Source organism: Nothobranchius furzeri, chromosome 17, assembly GCF_043380555.1.
Source record: "Nothobranchius furzeri strain GRZ-AD chromosome 17, NfurGRZ-RIMD1, whole genome shotgun sequence".
Lineage (NCBI taxonomy): Eukaryota > Metazoa > Chordata > Actinopteri > Cyprinodontiformes > Nothobranchiidae > Nothobranchius > Nothobranchius furzeri.
In genome coordinates, this window is record NC_091757.1 from 34,663,849 (window position 1) to 34,682,441 (window position 18,593).

General features: G+C 51.1%; 1 protein-coding gene across 2 annotated transcripts in view; it reads left to right on the forward strand.

The window, feature by feature from the left end:
* Nucleotides 1–18,593, forward strand: part of hydin (HYDIN axonemal central pair apparatus protein) — a 113,732-nt gene that overhangs the window by 64,425 nt on the left and 30,714 nt on the right. For both annotated transcript variants that reach the window (XM_070546530.1, XM_070546531.1), the window contains exons 34-43: nt 15,449–15,576; nt 15,698–15,811; nt 16,137–16,217; nt 16,570–16,719; nt 16,861–17,100; nt 17,503–17,632; nt 17,711–17,824; nt 17,908–18,078; nt 18,195–18,356; nt 18,436–18,578. In XM_070546530.1, coding sequence (XP_070402631.1) covers nt 15,449–15,576; nt 15,698–15,811; nt 16,137–16,217; nt 16,570–16,719; nt 16,861–17,100; nt 17,503–17,632; nt 17,711–17,824; nt 17,908–18,078; nt 18,195–18,356; nt 18,436–18,578 — 1,433 coding nt within the window. The remainder of the gene's footprint in view (nt 1–15,448; nt 15,577–15,697; nt 15,812–16,136; nt 16,218–16,569; nt 16,720–16,860; nt 17,101–17,502; nt 17,633–17,710; nt 17,825–17,907; nt 18,079–18,194; nt 18,357–18,435; nt 18,579–18,593) is intronic.

Below are 18,593 nucleotides of genomic sequence, written 5' to 3' on the forward strand. Positions count from 1 at the left end.
GATGCGTAACCTGTATGCAACTGGAGAGAGTTTTGCCACGATCTCAAATGGTCCTGACCAGCAGGGCAGGAACTTCTTAGCTTTGCGTGCCAGTTGGGCGAACCGAAAGTAGAATACTTTGTCACCCACCTCGTATTCGCGGCTGGTTGTCTTTTGGTCGTAGTAGGCTTTAGCGCCTTCTACGTTTGTCTCCAGTTTCTTCTGAGCATGCGCGAACGTAGCTCTGAGGTGTGTTTTCAAGTCTGCCACATACTGATGAGCGGTATAGGCAGTGGCAACACTGACATCCTCTGGGTGATACAGGAGGTGCAGTGGTAGAGTCATCAGTCTGCCGGTCATCATCTCAAAGGGCGTAACTCCCGTGGATCGCTGGGGAGTAGACCGTATGGCCATCAGGACCAGAGGGAGCTTGACGTCCCAGTCCTTCCCAGTGGAGCAGACGTACTTTTTGAGCATGGAGACGACCGTGCGGTTCATCCGTTCGACCTGTCCGGATGACTGTGGGTGATAGGGAAGGTGGAATCTCACTTCCACTCCCAGAAGTTCAAACAGGGACGTCATTACACTGGATGTGAAATGAGTTCCTCGGTCAGAGTCAATGCAGAGTGGAAGTCCCCATCGACTGAAAACGTGGTTAATCAGCAGTACAGCGGTTGTGACGGCTGTATCGTTTGGCGCTGGAAGGCATTCCACCCACTTTGTGAAACTGCAAGTTACAGTTAGCATATATTTGTTTCCTCTTGCTGATTTGGGAACCGGTCCAACCCAGTCGATCTGCAGGTGGGACCAAGGGAAGGTTATTCCCCTGCGTTGCAGTGGTGCTCTAGCAAGCGGCTGGGAGGGTTGAAACCGGGCACAGACAAGGCAGCCTTGGACATAGCTGTGTACGTCCTTGGACATCGATGGCCAATATGCTACTTCTGTCAGTGACGCGAGGGTAGCTTTTGCTCCGCGGTGACCTCCAACCAGAGTGTCGTGGGCGTAGGCAAGCATCACTCCTCTGTGGTCGAGTGGAACAACCCAGCGCGGCGGACTGTGATCGTCACGCATGTAAACTAACAAATCGTTTTGTAGTTTCAGGTGCGCGAGTTGACGATGCAGGGTTACCAAATCTCGGCTTGCGCCAGTAGGTGGTGACGGTTGTTCAGGCATCGGGCCCTTTTGGAGAAGCTCGCGGATGAGCTTCAGGTCAGGATCTTGTTCCTGCATGGTGACTAGGTCCGCGTCATGTGGTTTTCTGCCTAGAAACACGGGTACCCCAACGGTCCGAGGTTCGTCTGCCTGTTTAGCATGGCGACGTGTAATCGCGCAGACCTCGTGAATGGCCTTGGGTGGAAGCCACTCATCTTTGAATTCCCAACAGGTTCCCTGGTCAGCACCGAGCTTAGCAAGGCGGTCCGCTTCGTCATTACCATCTTTCTCCGGACCTAGGGTCCTGGAGTGACCTTTGACCTTTTTCCAGTAGACCATTATGCCTTTCTCGGTGGTGAGCAGATCACACGCTAGGAATAACTTTGAGTGTTTCACGTCTCTGTTCCTGGCATTTTTCATGTTGTTCTCCTTCCACATGGGGAAGTGAGAAATGAAGCTGTGTCTAGCGTAGTTTGAATCAGAGCAAAGGACGATTTGAGTGATGTCCAAGGCTGCCGCCTGCTGGAGGGTTATCAACACTGCAGCAATTTCGGCGTACTGACTAGACTTTTGGCCCAACCGGTAGTGATTTGGTTGCTTAGTGTCACAGTCCACCCAAACGACTCCAACCCCGGCACGGAGCTGGCCTTCGTGAAGGTAGGCGCATCCATCAGTGTAAACTTTCGGAAGCCCTTGGCAAACATTCTCATCAAAGTAGCGATGATTGGATGCGGTTGGGTAGACTGCGGCAGGTGTGTCCAGGGGGCCCATGACGGAGTCAGAGTCACAGTGCTGGCAGCCTGCTAGCCCTTGTCCTAGCGCTAGCTTGGTGTTCTGACCATACTTGACCTCAATGTTGTATCCTTGGAGCACCATCATCCACGTCGCAATGCGGCTGTTTGACACTCTTCCTTCGCGCAGACGCTGGCTGTTTAGGAAGGTGACAGGCTGATGACACGTTTCAATGATCACTTTCTGTCCACCGATGTAACTACGAAAGTGTTCGACGGCCCAGACTGTAGAGAGGAGAGCTCTCTTGCAGTCTGAGAACTGGAGTTCCACCTTGCTCAGAGGCTTGCTGGCGTATGCCACAACTCTCATGTCCTGATCGTGTTTCTGCTTCAAAGCAGCGCTCAGGCAGTGAGAGGAGAAAGTAGCCTCTATGTAGAACTCTTTATCCTTGTCTGGGTAAGCCAGACAGGGTGCGGACGCCAACTTCTGTTTTAGGAACTGGAAGGAGAGTTCTTGGGGTCTGTCCCACACGAAAGGTGTGTCGTTCCGAAGCAGCTCAGTGAGGGGCCTCGCTGTTTCAGCGTACTCCTCAATGAACTGTCTGGAGTAGTTGCAGACTCCGAGGAAGCTCCTGAGTTCAGTCAGATTAGCTGGGGCTTTGATGTCCTGAATGGCCCTAATGCGTCCCGCTTGGGGCTCGACTCCATTAGGGCCCACCAGCAGTCCAACATACTCCACTTTGGTTCGACACCACTGTCCCTTGAGAATCGCCAATTTAGCTCCGGCGTCAGCGAGCTGTTGCAGCACGTGACGGAGTTCGGCCAGGTGCTCCTCGAAGGTTCGACTCCTCATCAAGATGTCATCGACATATATGAGGTTCCCTCTGGAAGCAGCATCTGACATGGCTTTGTGGAGGAAGATGTTGAACTCTGCAGGTGAGTTAGAGTAGCCAAAGGGGCAGCGGTTCCAAGTATATTGGCGATTTCCAAAGGAGAAAGCCAGTTTATACTGGTCCGCCAGCTCAACCTTCATGGTCCAGAAGCCGTTGGCTACGTCAACCGTAGAGAAGAAACGAGCATCTCTGACTCTGGCTAGCTCTTGATCTAAATGGATCATAGGCCACCTGGAGAGAGGTACCTGTTTGTTCAGTGCACGATAGTCTATGGTGAGACGCCATTTCCCAGTCGGTTTCAGAACCGGCCAGATGGGAGAGTTGTAAGTGGAGTTACACTCTCTGATGATGTTTTTCTCCTTCAGCTGATTGAGGATCTCCTGGATCGACTCATAAGCAGCGAGGGGAATCTTGTACTGACGTACATAAGTAGGAGGGGCATTCGGGTTCGTCGGAATGCGAACCGTGTGCAGGTTTGTGAGTCCACAGTCCAGGGAGTCCCTGGATAAGACGGACTGAAACTCATAGAACAGGCTTCTAAGCGCTGCTCTCTGCTCCTCTGACTCCAGCGCATCCGCTTTGTCAAGCTGCTGGCTGACTTCGGCCTCGAAGCCGTCATAAGGTTCAGAGGAGGAGGGTCTCTGGTGTTCCGGGCTTTCAACCGGTGACTCAGAGGGTTGAGTATTTATCGCAAAAACCGCTAGACACTGACCGCCGTCAGTATCTAAGGTTGCACTGCAAATGGGTTCCTCAGGAAGGGCTTCATGCCGCTTGATGGTAATCATTTGTGAGGGGAAAGTACTGAATGTGTCTGCACCAACCTGTCTGTCGTTCAAGAACAACGGAAGTTGTCCGATCACGGGGACTGAAAGTTCGAAGTCATGGAATGAGCTATCTATCAGCATGCCCAAGGGCTTTCCTGCCGGCATGTGGATAGGACTCTGGGTCGGATTTTCGACCAACAAGTACGCAGAACGATTGTTCAGCTCCAAGAGTGGCGTGCCACAGACGGCTAAGTTGAGCTCCAAGAAGTGTGGTGATGGCTGGAAGAAGGCCTGTGTGCCTGGCAGCTTCTGATGCTTCATCAGAGTCAGACGAACAGGCACTCCTTTGACCAGTGGGGGCAGAACCGTGCTGGCCTCAACCACTGCACGGCAGGCCTGTGGAATGGTCTGACCGGACAGCAAGTGTTCAGGGCCTTCTGAGCAAGGCTCAGAGGATGGTGTGGCCCGGGCCCAAAGGACTTGATTGCAAGTGTCCAGCTGGGCACCGAGTCGAACCAGCAGATCTGCTCCGATGAGTGCAGGTGGATCAAGCTGTGGTATGATGCTGAATGTATGTGTGAGCTGTCTTACTCCAAGTTGGATAGTCAGAGAGCAGACCTCTGGCGCTTTCAGGAGCCTCTGCGGCCAAGTAGCTGACAAGAGCCGGTGGCTACATGTCACACTGAAAAGAAGGGGGTCCTTCTGACGCAGGTGTTCAAACGTCTGCTGGCTGATGGCTGACTTTTCCGACCAAAGAGCAAGGCGAGCATCTGAGATGTGGGTGCAGTTGATGGTAAGACCACCAACTATGTGTGGTGCATATGGCTGCAGGCTGACGTTCTTCAGCGAGCAGAGAAAAGATGAATGTGTGCGGAGCGGAGTTCCAGGAGCGGTTTCATGCCTTTGCAGGCGGTCATCGTCTGTGGGAGCCGTAGGGAGGGGCATGACCTTGGAACAAGGGTTTTGCTGCTCACTTATGCTGACTTCAAGAATGGAGGATGGTCGGCTGCTATCTGGGTTCCAGGGCTTAGGTGTGTCCACCTGAGCCCACAGTTGACCCTTCTGGCAGTCGATGAGGGGAGCTAGACGTTCAAGCAGGTCCTGACCAATGAGAAGTGGTTCCGTGTCTAGCTGGCAGACATAAAACGGGTGAACCAGAGTCATGTCTTGGAAGGTGATGTCCAGCCACGCCCGGTGAGTGATACACTCCCGGGTCTGGGTGTAGCTGGTGATTTTCAGGTCACAAGGTTCAACCTGGACTGGTTTCCCGAGCGACCGCATGGTGTCAGACACGCGATGGAACAGTGTGGAGCACATCAGGGTGATTTCTGAGCCGGTATCCAGCAGAGCATCAACCTGTATGCATCCACCTACGTTGGTGCTACAGTACAAACGGCGAGCATGATCATGGTTTGTTAAGTCACCAAGGAACTTCAGAAATTTAGTATCAGGTTTCTCTGGGGGGTAGATTTCAGGAGACTCCTGTGATCTACCCGTAGTGTTCCCCCAGCTGATCAGGTAGGTCCTGGCCACGCTGGGGGGTTGAGCCACGCCTAGTCATGCTGACGTTGGCTCTGGGTCTGGCTTCTTAGAAGACGACTTTGGTGTAAGGGTTTCTTCTGCAGATCTCAGCTGTTCCTTCTGTTTAGCTAGGAACTGCTGAAACATCTCCTGGACGTCGGCTTTGGTCAGAAACTCATCTGCGGACTCGCGTCCGGGACCTACCTGTGGGCGGCGCTCCTTAAACCTTCCATTGTTCCGACCTGCCTGCCGTTGGTTTTGGTTGGGCCACTTCCTGTCTGATTGTCCAGACCTAGGTGGCCAATCAGCACCCCCCTTCCCCTGTTGAGGAGATTGGGACTGCTCTCGCGGTTTAGCAGGTCTAGGTTTAGCAGATTTTGGCTTAGTGGGTGGAGCTTCTGTGCCTTCAAGCTCCAAACGCGGCTCGGCGTCGGGAGCTAGGTGCATGACGCGGTGATGTGCGTCAGGCTTTTGGGGCTTTCCGCCGGCTTCCCAAGCCTGTTGAGCGTATCTCCTAATCTCCTGAGTTGTCAGTTTTTTCATCCGACAATACATTGAGACTTCGGAGCGAACACACTCGTGCAGGTTGTGAATGAAAAGGGATCTGAAGGCAGGGTCTTCCTCGAGCCCAGGGCCGTTTCGACCTTGGAAATAAGCACTTTTGAGTCTGCGATAATACTCTCTGGGGGGTTCGTTCCTCCCGTGTTTGATGGAGAAGGCCCCCATTGTAGCTGACGCGGAGTCTGCATACGTGGCGTATTCATCCCTCAACGCTCGGCAGAGCGAGGAGTACCGATCTCGAATGTCAGATGGTAGAGTTTCCATGAAACCATGCACCGTTCTAGATGTAGTTTTCCAAATTAGCTTGAGCTTTTCCCTTGAAGAGGGTGCTGGAAGATCAAGCAGACAACGTTCTATCTCCCTGAGATAATCGTCAACATTGGATTCATTGGTGTTAGGATCAAAGCGTTCTATGTCTTTAGCTAGCGATTCAATTTGACGTACACGGAGCCCTGACTCACGGTACGGCGCGTCATCCTCTGACTCTGACCCACGGTCTGTCTCAGAGGGCGCTGGATATCGCTGGTGTGCTCTGGGCTCCCAATGTTGACTCCTGGGGCCCAAATCGGGGTCCGGCATGTTGTGGCGGGCTGCTGGCACGTCACGTGGGTGTCCTGGGAGATCCTCCTCCCGGGGCACGTCTGCGTAGTGCAGCCTGCGTCTTTCAACTGGGGCATCTGCGTAATACGCTTTGTCCGGGTACGGACTGGCGTATGATGCTTTGTCCTGCAGCTGGTTATCGGCATGCCGAATACCGGAGTAGCTAGGATGGGTGGATGGTGGAGGTGCAGGTTGGGCTTGTGCATAACCCCAGCCGGCACCTTGCACCCTTCGTGGACTGGGGGAGCGGTCTAAATAGAGGTGCCGCTCAGCTGGTCGACTTCTCACTGATTGAGAAGGCCGTGAAGATGAGGGTGGTGGTCCAACCTGGGGTTCGAGGGCGAATTGCCCTCGGCCCCTAGGTGGTCCTGAATGCCCTATAGTGTGTGTAGGGAACGGGGCCGAAGGTTGGGACAGATAAGCTTCATCTCTCCCCTGCGGCGTGCGTCCGTCCAGAGAGTCATGGTGTTTCCCCCCTTCCCACTGTCTGTTGTCATCAGCAGAGGGGGGCGGGGTCTCCTCCCCATCTTCCCCAGAATCGGTGCGGGTGTCGTCTTCCTCGATCAGCCTTCCATTTCGCTGTTTTTCAGCTAGCATACTCTGGAGGTTCATGATCTCTCGATCATGTTGGAGTTCTCTCTGATAGAGGATCAAGGCTAACTTAGCTAAGTGAACCTGGATTGGTTTTGTACCATCCGGGTTTTCTATTTGATCAATTACAGCTTCTAGCTCGTCGCTACGCTGTTCTTCAGTGAAATCCCTAGAAGGGTAGTCGGGTTCTCGAGCAACCGCGACCAGTTTGGACAATATTTGTCCAGAAAGTAGGCCAGGTTCATAGTCGTGGGCCGCAGCGCCACCTGGTTGCTGGGAGTTGGTCAGTTCACTACTCTGTCCCTCCATTTTAACAACCGAACCAAAAATAGCCTAGTAGAGCTTCTGCAGATAGCTCAAGCTGCACCTTTTGGGCAGCAACTGCTAGCTTTGTAGCAGAAAAACACTAAATTAACCTTTGTGCGCACAGGTTTTAGCGTTTTAAGATTGCACGGAATGCCGTGACTAAAGCCTAAAATACTATTCCTTTCAGTATTTTAGCAAAAGCTGGTGCGTTGCCGTAGCAACGTCTTACAACACTTGCAGTGTTAAATATGCTAGTTATTCCTTCAGAATATTAGCAAACAAGGTGTTATCAGTCTTTGAGTGAAGGTTTCAGTTAGTTACAATAGCCACTGTGAGTTAAAGTCGCTAAATTAGCAGTTAATTTTAGCCTAAAAGGGTTAGTCAGAATTACTTACACACTGCACCTTTAATGAAGAACTGAATTTTAACCTAAAAGGTTAACCAGAATTAATTACACGTTGCACCTTTAAGGAAAAACTGAATTTTAACCTAAAAGTCAACCAGAATTAATTTACACGTTGCACCTTTAAAGAAACACTGAGTTACTGGTGAGAGTTCGATGCAGCTTCCTGCTCAGCGAAATCAGCACCACTCTGTTGCTGGTTCAAGGCTGAACAACTGATTATTTTTAATTCAGCTCTTTGGATTTATTTGTTTGTTTGTGCCGGATAGAAATCTCTGTGTATCCAAGCCTCACACGGCCGCACCAATTAATGTTGGGGTTATTAGGAGCGAACAATTAGTAAGCTTCAACTTACTTTTGGATTCTTCAATAAATTCTGTAAATATGGGAATATTTACTGATTTATTAATTAATTAAGATATTCTTAGATATACGGGGCACCATTCCCCTTCAACCGGGGAAAAATTGAATCCAAAACTCTTATCAGTCTTTCTTGAAGTTCGTAGAATCCTTGGAGCAGAGACTTCTCTTCGACACAACAAAGCTACTGGAGACGAAAATCTGAATTTTATAACGTTTAATTAACAATTTGTCAAATGAATAAACAGTGGCATAAATGAATAATAACCATGTGATATAATAAAAGGATGTATATTCAAAATAATGTTCAAGGTGTTTTGTGTGTATGTATGTGTGTGTGTGTTTCTAAAATGGAGTCTGTATGCAAGATGGCTGACCCCTTTGTCTGGCTAAAGTGTGAGTGGCAACTTGCACTTTAACTTCCAAAGCACTTAGAATCAGTAGTAACTTAACCTTAAATCACTCAAAACATTTCAAAGGATCATGAAACAACACAAAAGATTAATCACAAGTTAATATCCTTAGTTTATCAGCCTGGCCATGGCCGAAACATTTAAAGATACCAAACAATGATTAATAAGCAGTTTATTCTTTCAAAATGACCCGAAGGACGAATTGGGAGCGAAAGAGGAAAACACGAAGTTACTTTTAAGCAATAGACGCGGTTTATTGCTTATTCTGGACTATAGAGGAAACGGGAGAAGGAAAGAATGAGAGAAAGAGATGAGTTTTTGATCACCAGAGGAGCGAGGCGTCCCTCCCCCTTTTGATTTGACGGTTCTCCGTGTTTCTCCGCAGTTTTCAGCGTCATCCGTCGGTTTAATGCTTTCTCCGTTGTTTGGCTCCACGAGTGTTTCTCCACGGGCTGGACACAAAGAGAACGAAGTTTCTTTTGTGCTGAGTTTGACAACTTACAGCGTCTCTGAGAGCTGGATGGAGCTCCGCTCGTTCCCAGTCAGGTCCCGATGATGGTGGAGTGGTTTCCAGCGGTTGCGTGGCTCAACTTGGGCACTTAGAGCTTCCGCGTGCTCAAGTTGTCGGAGCGTTCGACAAGCGTGTCCTTACCGCCAGGTATCCTGGGCAAAAGAACGAGGTTCTCTTTCTTAACATTCGTTTCGATGTCTCACTATGGGATACGCCCCTCCGCGGATTCCTCAGAAGCACTTATCTCAATACGCCAATCCTGATTGGCCAGTGACCGTGACGTACGCGTCCCCCTGCTACTATAAGTAGCAAGCGTCCCAACGTACGCACTATTCAATCACCTCTTCTCGCTTCGGTGGTCGCTTATCTCTGAGGTAAGTTAGCTCAACTGTTCACAGACGGAGCCTTCTAATATTCTCTCCGTCGCCGAACGTTAACTTACCGTCCTTCTGTCCTGACCTTCACCATAGGCTCGGGGCATAACGAGCAGCTTCACACTCCAGTGCATCTGTTCGTTCTATGCTAACACACCAGTTAGCCAACATGGAAGCCGCTCCTCCCACCAGAGGAGTCGACGGTGCAGGAGCTCGCCTCTGTACCTGTGGGAACAAAATCTCAAGCAAAGACCCGCACAGGGTCTGCTCGAGCTGCCTCGGGCTGGAACACGCCCAGCCGGCATTGGAAGTCCCCGGGTCATGTGAGAGCTGCGCTTGCTTCACCCTGAAGAGCCTTCGCCGGCGGCTAGCGCGCCAAGCTAGCCTGTCGGGGAAGGACCCTTGCCTGCCGGCCCCTGGGCCACCGCCTGGGGACGCCAGCGAACATGTCCTCCCGGAGCCGGAACCGTGTGCCGAACTCAGCTGGGGCTCACAGCTCGAACTGGCCGGTCCGAGCCACCCCGCCGAGGATGTGTTGGAGTTGGACTACGGAGACGACGAGGACACCTCGGAACTCCTCATTTCAGAGGAGGACGAGGAGGACGACGTCTTTCTCCCCATCGCTCAGGCCTCCATGCCTAGCTTTCCGTCCTCTCCCAGGGATGGAGCGGTTTCTCCGGCCGCCCACCTGGACATGCAGTCAGTCTGCCGACGCGCTGCGACCAGGCTCAACATCCCTTGGCCCACCGTGGTCACTGAGGCTGTCAGATCCCGCTACGAGGGAAAGAAGCTGCCTCAGGCCACGAGGGCGGCAAAGCCCCTCCTCCCCGCCTTCCCGGAGCTACTCCAAGAAGTGGGGTCCTCCTGGGACAAACACCCGTTCAGCTCCAGGTCTCCTGTCCAAGGAGCCTCCTCGCTGGACTTCGAAGGGATGGAGACGGCTGGCATGCTTCGCATGCCGCCGATGGAACCGCTGGTTGCAGCCCACCTGCACCCACGGCTCTCGGCGACTTCCTCCAGGCCTCCCGCTCTCCCTGCGAAGGCGGACCGCTTCCAGTCGGCGCTGAACGAGAGAGCGTACAAGGCTGCCGCCATCTCGGTCCGAGCTTTGAATGTCTCCTCCATGCTCTCGGCGTACCAAGCCGAGCTCTGTGAGGACATGAATACGAAGCCGGACCCGGAGGTGCGGGAGGAAATCACCGTACTGACCGACATCTGCCTGCGTGTGCAGCGCTGCGCGGTCCATGCTACGGCTAAAGCTATGGGCATGATGGTGCTTCAAGAACGTGCACGATGGCTGAACCTCACCAACCTCTCTGAGAGAGAGAAGGAGGACATTTTGGACATGCCAATCGTGCCTGAAGGCATTTTCGGCTCTGCCCTGGCATCAATGCAGCAACGGTGTGCGGCTCAAAAGAAAGAGGATGAAGCCCTTCATCTCTGCCTTCCCCGTAAACCCTCACCGGCGCTGCCGGCTCGGCCGAACCTGCCTCAGGCAGCTGCCCGAGCCCAGCCTCAGTTCCGGATCCCAAAGCGCCCGAAGCCTCAAGCTGTCCAACCAGCTCCTTCGGGCTCAGAGCCTCGACCAGTTTGGCCTCAGGGATCCGGCAACCAAGCTGCTCCGCCACCGGGACAATCCACCAGACACGGCGGTCAGCAGGTGAGGAGGAAGAAGTGGGCAGCCTGTCGGAGTTCTTCCCTCCCGACGCTGCAGCTGGCGGTTCCCCGTTCGCCAGCTCCTCCTGTTGGATGTTGCCATGGTGCTTTCTCCCCCCCCTCACGGAACCCCTCCGGCAGAGTTCCCGAGCGGTCCAGGGTGGGGCCAGGACGTGCAGCCGGCGGTGCCGGCTCAAAGCACACGTCACAAGCACTCACATTGTTTTTCACAAACATGTCACGCTCAAGGAGCATTGAAAGGTTCGCTGTCGCATCCAGACAAGATGTCAAGGGCGCAGCAAAAATCAATATAAATGTCACCCATGAGCGGTTCCAGGCGGGGGCGGCGCCACGGGTCGTCCCCGTAAGCCTGGGCCGTCAAAGCACAAAGCCCCCGCGCATGCGCAGTGGCTGCCACGAGCACCGCTGCCCCACAACCTCTGGAGGGAGCTGGTGCTCCGTGTGTCACGGCTGTGTCACCGCTCTCCACTCACAGGGAGGAATGGACAGCGGTTTCTGCTTCACGTTGGGTGCTGAGAACAATTTCGAGGGGTTACAGGCTCCAATTCGCTTCTGTTCCTCCTCGATTCTCCGGCGTAGTGTTCTCCCACGCCCAGGGGTCGTCAGCTCACATCCTTCAGGGAGAAATCTCCTCCCTGCTGGAGAAGGGAGCGATATGCATTGTGCCTCCCGATCGGTCTCAGAGCGGTTTCTACTCCAGGTACTTCCTGGTCCCGAAGCGGGGAGGGACCGGGATTCGCCCGATCCTGGATCTGAGGGCCCTGAACCGATGCCTCAGAAAGTACAGATTCAAAATGCTCACGCTCTCATCCCTTTTGCGTCTGATTCACCAGAGCAACTGGCTCACCTCAATCGACCTGAGGGACGCATACTTTCATGTTCCCGTGTACCCTCCACACAGGACATTTCTGAGGTTTGCCTTTCAGGGAGTGTGTTACGAATACACCGTGCTCCCATTCGGCCTCTCGCTGAGCCCGAGGGTGTTTGTCAGGTGTACGGAGGCGGCGATCGCCCCTCTGAGAGGGAGGGGCATTCGGCTGGCCACGTATTTAGACGACTGGCTCCTGCTGGCACGGTCCAGAGAGGAGACAGCGTCAAACACGCTGGTTGTGATCCCTCCCTTGTGTGGTCTGGGTTTCAGAATAAACTGGCAGAAAAGCGCTTTGCTCCCCTCCCTGAAAATAACCTTTCTAGGTCTGAATCTGGACTCAGGGGCGTTCACGGCCCGTCTCTCGGCACCGCGCGTGAACGCGCTCTCGTTCTGCCTGGCGCGCTTCCGCCTACACAGTTCGGTGCGGTTTGCGTTATGCCTCAGGCTTTTGGGTCTCATGGCGTCGGCTATTTCAGTGGTACCACTCGGCCGTCTACACATGAGAGATTCTCAACGCTGGGTGGCTTCTCTGGGTCTCTCCAGTACGCCACAGAGCGCGCAGGGTGACGGTCTCTGCAGCGTGCGTCACGGCGCTCCGCTGTTGGCGTCACCCCTCCCTCTTGGCACAGGGGGTGCCTTTGGGGTTGGTTCTCGTGAGGAGAGTGGTCACGACAGATGCGAGCCTGTCAGGTTGGGGGGGGCTCCTGGAGGGTCGCTCTGTCAGGGGTGTGTGGAGCAGAGAGCTCTGGGGGACACACATAAATTATCTGGAACTCCTCACGGTCTTTCTAGCCCTGAGGCGCTTCCTGCCTTTTCTCTCCGGCCATCATGTCCTAGTGAGAACAGACAACACCTTGGCTGTGGCTTATATAAACCACCAGGGGGGGCTGCGCTCCGTGCGGTTACACACGCTGGCACGCAGACTGATCCTATGGTGCAGCAGGCATCTCCTCTCAATCAGAGCCACCCATGTCCCGGGTGTTCTGAATCGGGGGGCGTATCTGTTGTCCAGAGGGACACCCCTGTACGGGGATTGGAGCCTGCATCTAGCAGTGTTGGAACAGATTTGGATCCGGTTCGGCACAGCCGTAGTGGATCTTTTTGCCTCCAAGGAGAATGCTCACTGTCCTCTGCGCGACCGAGACGCTCCACTCGGCGTGGACGCGCTGGCGCACGACTGGCCACGGGGACTGCTTTACGCTTTTCCCCCAGTGGCCCTGATACCACCCACCTTGCTGAGGGTACGAACCCAGCTCCACACTCTTATTCTGGTGGCCCCATACTGGCCAGCTATGCACTGGGTGGCGGACATTTTCCAGCTCCTGGAGGGCCAACCTTGGAAACTTCCGCTTCGCAGGGACCTGGTGTCCCAAGCGGGAGGCTCGATCTTCCACCTTCGTCCAGAACGGCTGGCCCTGTGGGCCTGGCCCCTGAGGGGTGCGGGCTAGTGTCAGCAGAGCTGCCCCAGGCGGTCATTCGAACCATTCAGAATGCTAGGGCCCCCTCCACTAGGTCCCTATATGACTGTAAATGGAGGGTGTTTGAAGCCTGGTGTCAGGGCAGGGAGGTCTCACCCTTCCAATGCCCGGTGAACGTCATTCTGTCTTTCCTGCAAGACTTGTTGGATGGGAAGAAGGCTTTCTCCACCATTAAAGTGTACCTAGCAGCCATTTCCTCCCGACACTTGGGTTTTGGGAAGAAACTGGCAGGTCAACACCCCCTGGTGTGTAGCTTCATGAGGGGCGCGCGCAGGCTTCTCCCTGTGTCTCGACCCCTGGTGCCCTCATGGGATCTGTCCTTGGTGCTGTCGGCCCTCTCCGGGCCTCCATTTGAACCTATGGACGGCCTGGACCTTAAGATCCTGTCTCTTAAGGTGGTGCTACTCCTGGCTTTGGTATCTGCAAAGCGAGTTAGTGACTTACAGGCTCTCTCTGTGCACCCATCCTGCACCCAGTTTGCACCAGGTGACATGAAGGTGTCCCTGAAGCCCAACCCTGCCTTTGTGCCTAAGGTGGTGGGCTCCTTTTCTCCTATTATCCTCACAGCTTTCTACCCGCCACCCTTCTCCTCTCCTGAGGAGGAGCGGTGGCACAAGCTGTGTCCGATTCGCGCGCTCAAGGAGTATGTGAATCGGACGGAGAACCTTCGCAGGGGGGACCAGCTTTTTGTGTCATGGGGTGGGCCTCGTAAGGGGAAACCCGTCACAAAGCAGAGGCTTTCCCACTGGATTGTGGAGGCTATTTCTATGGCTTACTCCTGTCAGGGCATTCAGGCTCCTGTTGGGCTCAGGGCCCATTCTACTAGGGGCCTGTCTGCTTCTTGGGCCCTTTTTCGGGGGCTGTCAATCCAGGAGATTTGTGCTGCAGCAAGTTGGGCTTCTCCACTTGCATTTGCACGCTTCTATAAGCTTGATGTTTCGGTCCCTGCAATGACTCACACGATTCTGAGTGTGGGGTCTTTGGCGGGCCAAGACGTATCCCTGTAGGTTGGTGATCACTGGATAAGCTGTCTGGCAATACGGGAGTCTCCATATCCCATAGTGAGACATCGAAACGAATGTTAAGAAAGAGAACTTTAGGTTACTGTCGTAACCCCGGTTCTCTGAGTAACATGAGTGAGATGTCTCACCAGACAACCCTTCTTGCTGGGCGAAGCGAGAAGAGGTGTTTATCTTGAATAGTGCGTACGTTGGGACGCTTGCTACTTATAGTAGCAGGGGGACGCGTACGTCACGGTCACTGGCCAATCAGGATTGGCGTATTGAGATAAGTGCTTCTGAGGAATCCGCGGAGGGGCGTATCCCATAGTGAGACATCTCACTCATGTTACTCAGAGAACCGGGGTTACGACAGTAACCTAAAGTTTCTTTGTCTCATTCATGATTTATAGTCTTTGAAGTTGCGGGAAAGCTTCAAGCTCCCGCCTCCCGCACATGCGCAGAACGTGTTTCTGGTATTAGGCGGTGACATCATCCCAATGCTTCCGTGTGCAAAGCATCATGGGAAATGAAGTTTCTTGGCGCTGATGTGATTATTTGCTTTTCAGAGCAATTTAAGCACAGTCATTTTGGAGAAAATCACTGCATAGTAATTTCCTCATGAGGTCAGACCCTCAACATGATGGACATTCTTTGGGAATGCTGCTGTCTGAAGACATATATGGCAAGATTATGTAGTTCCCAGTTTAAAGATGAAAGTCAAATTGCAAAGGGAAAGAGGAGATTTGCCATGTTCTTTAGCTATGATGGATATCCTGAATGGGATTGACACTAAACATTATACTTGTTATTTTTGATTCAGTCACTTTGAGTTCAGCCTGCTAATTGGTCAATTACTATTTGATATAGTGCCGTCTAGGGTTTTACAACCCCCAAGGTGCTATACAAAAAAATCAACTGTAATAGTAACTGATCAGATGGACTTCAATAAGATGTAAGAATGTAAAAATCCATGAGTGTTGACTAGCTCTGGTGCCCATCTTTGATTGGGTTTTCAACTAAAATGTATCAGTTGTAGATGATTAGTTTGTAAAAATGTCACTTAAATTTGTCCAGTTTAGATGGTTTGCTAACACACACACACACACTCACACACACACACACACACACACACACACACACACACACACACACACACACACACACACACACACACACACACACACACACACACACACACACACACAACCAACCTTTTTTTTTGTTTACACAGTAAAATGACAATGAATATGTGTCTTTGGAAGGTTTTACAGCAGCATCTGAGCGCGTCAAGAACCTGCCTTGTGGCCAAACCCACTCGTTCTTACTTTCATTTGATCCAGAAAGAGCCAACCTGGAGATGGGTGAGACCAGTGTTGTTCTACCAGTACAGGTAATCACAAACCAGTAGATAAATATCTTACAAAACATATCATGGTTGAAAGTTTCAAACATTTTTTTCTTTTGATTATGCCTCTCATTACCAACTTTATGAATTTTCTTTGGTTTTAAAGGTCTCCGGTGGTCCTCAGGTGATGGTGAGGCTGCGTGCATTTGTCATCGTACCGAGAATAACCGTCTTTGAGGACACACTACAGTTTGACTCTGTTCAGCGTGGGATGTGCCAGGTATAATTTAACCTACAGCTTGTGATCTGAAAGTGAAAACTTTAAAAAATGAAACAGATAGTAGATATGTTGACGGATCCACGCAAAGTGATGCGTTCACAGCAGATTTTAGCACACTTTATGCCTTTAGTAGAAGAGCAGGAGAGAGTGCATGACAGTAATGAGAGAGCTGCATGCTGTCTCTATATTTAAAATCAGTCCTTATGGACCAACCTGAGAGCCGAAGATTAAAGAGTCTGGGTCAAGTTTTACTTTAAACTCATCCTAAATGACAGAAGGACATAACACACATTATATCACATTTCCGTGTTTTCTAACTTTTCAGATGAGGACGCTCCAGCTGCTCAACCTGGAGCCTATTCCGTGTTGCTGGAGCATCACCGAGGAAGCCAAACCTTTCAAAAAGGTGGGATTGTGTTAATTTTCTTGTTGAAGTTTTTATTTAACAGACAAAGATCAAAGTCGTCAAGTTAAAACTTAAGATCATGTTTGTGGGCCACAATTTATTATTTATTTAATTAAAAAAAGGCAAAAACTTGTTTGTGGGGAATATTTTTATTTGTGCTGCTCAATATAACTTATAACTTAAGATGTTTAAAAGTGTAGATCTGGAGAGAGACACATTTCCAGCATTCTAAAATTCAAGGCGGGGGCCACACAAAATCCCTCATATGGCCTCGGACCAGGCTTTGGATGTGCGTGTGAAAATGGCAGCTATGCATTTGAATGAGATGTTTGTCTGCTTTCCACCTGTACAGGTAGATAGGTTTGTGCCTCTGCATGTGCGTAAGAAGATCCTCCAGGAGCAGCGCCCCCCACTCACAGTACTTGAGATGTCGCCCTGTGATGGTGTTTTGTCTCCTGGTGGAAAAGTCCTCGTTTATGTCACGTTTTGCCCTGCTGAAGGGGTAGAAGCTCTAATATTATTAGAACAAGTTTTTGTATGTGTGTAGCGCATGTTTAGAGGTTCATGTCTTCCTAAAATAAAAACCCAATAACAAACATGAGTTAAACAACTGCAACAAACCTAAGACCAAGATGTCCTCCAGGGTTCCTACAGGCGGAGGCTAAAGGTCCATGTGAAAGACAGCAGTCAACAACTAATGATTACAGCTCTGGGTCAGTGTGAAGAACCACAGCTGGATCTCTGCCAAGCAGTGCTGGAGTTGGGGCCTTGTCTGCCTTTCGGCACCGAGGCTGAGTCAGAGATCATGATAAGGAACCCCTGCTCCTTCCCCATCGAGTTTTACTCCCTGGAGTTTGACTCAGAGTACCTCAAAGAAGAAAAGGTAGGCCCCTTGTTTATTACATTTTTTTGCTGAATCTATAAAACGTGCCAAAAATAGCACAACTTGTGATGGTGAGTGACAGAGAGCTGCTGGATGAAAGGCTGTCCTTATTGTGACAGAACAGCTGATTCTCATAGTTTACAAACATCTTTCCAGACCTTTTTAGACTTTATCCTCCTCAGAGTTTTTAACTGTGTACCGTCACATGGAGGTCTGAGAAGGTCTGCCGGCTTGGTTCATAGAGGGACTGATGATTACCTTTTGGATTAACTAAAACTAAGAAATATTTAAAAGATTGAACAGGAATGACAGAAGTATCACCAATAAGCATTAAAGTAAACATAACCTGACAACATGGCAGGTTTCTACTAACTTTGAAGGCCTTCTCTTTTCTCCCCTCAGATCCTGCGTTTGATGCCGGGATATGATGAGAACAATGTGTTGCTGCTTCCTCCAAGGGTTCCTGGAGAGGGTCTTCCTATAGAGCTGCTGGACCACTACAAGGACCTCTCCTCCCAGCTGGAAGACGACGGTAGCCTCAGACAAGCAACAGCTGTCAGATCATCGATGCACAGCTGTTGTAACATCTGTTGTTTTTTGTGTGCACCAGGGCCTAACGTCGTAGACGACCAGACGAAGAACGATGACATAAGAAAGGAAAATGTAAAGTCAAAACAAAACAATACAAGGATGAGTGCCTCTGATGTGAAACCAGCTAAAACTAGTACGCATATAACTGGGGGGTCGGGGGGATCTTATTTTTATTTTGGATCATTGTATTTATTTAAATCTGCTTTGTTCATTTAGTTATTTCAGAGTTGAACAGAGAGGCAAACAGAGGGAGGCTGGGAGAGTTGGAGATGACTCCGGTATCCAGAGCTCTTGCCCGTCATATGGGATTTGACCTTTCCCCTGAGGGATTGATGGCATGCAGCCGCAGTGGCATCGCTATTATTGTGTATGGAGCTCCACTGACTGGTAAGAAAAAATATTTTTTTGAGTTTTCATGAAGTTAAACCAAAATAAAATTAGGAAAAAGTAATGTGTGCTTGTAAAAGTGGTGGTTATTTTAAATAATTCACCTTTTGTTTTAGATTCTAGCAGTGTGGCAGCTGATCTGGCAGGTTACTATGAAGCTGCGTGTTTGAGTGTTGATGCTGTGGTCACGGATGTAATCCAAAATGGCACTTCACCTGTCAGCCTTTCCGCGAGACAACTCTATCACACTGCTGCAGAATGCGCTCAGCTCAAAGCAGGTACACTACAAAAACAAAAATATTCTGCTAGGACAGGCTCCACCGCCAATCTCCTCCTCTGACGGTTCCACAAAACCAGAGTCCACACGGCCTCCTGAAGATTTGGATCCACATTTAGGAGCTTCACCGGCTCCTGTGGACATTCAAGCAGAGCGGAGAGAGAGCAGCTGCAGACCAAGAAGGTCCATCCATCAGGACACAGATGACAAACGTTTCTATGAGGTACTCAGAGCTTCC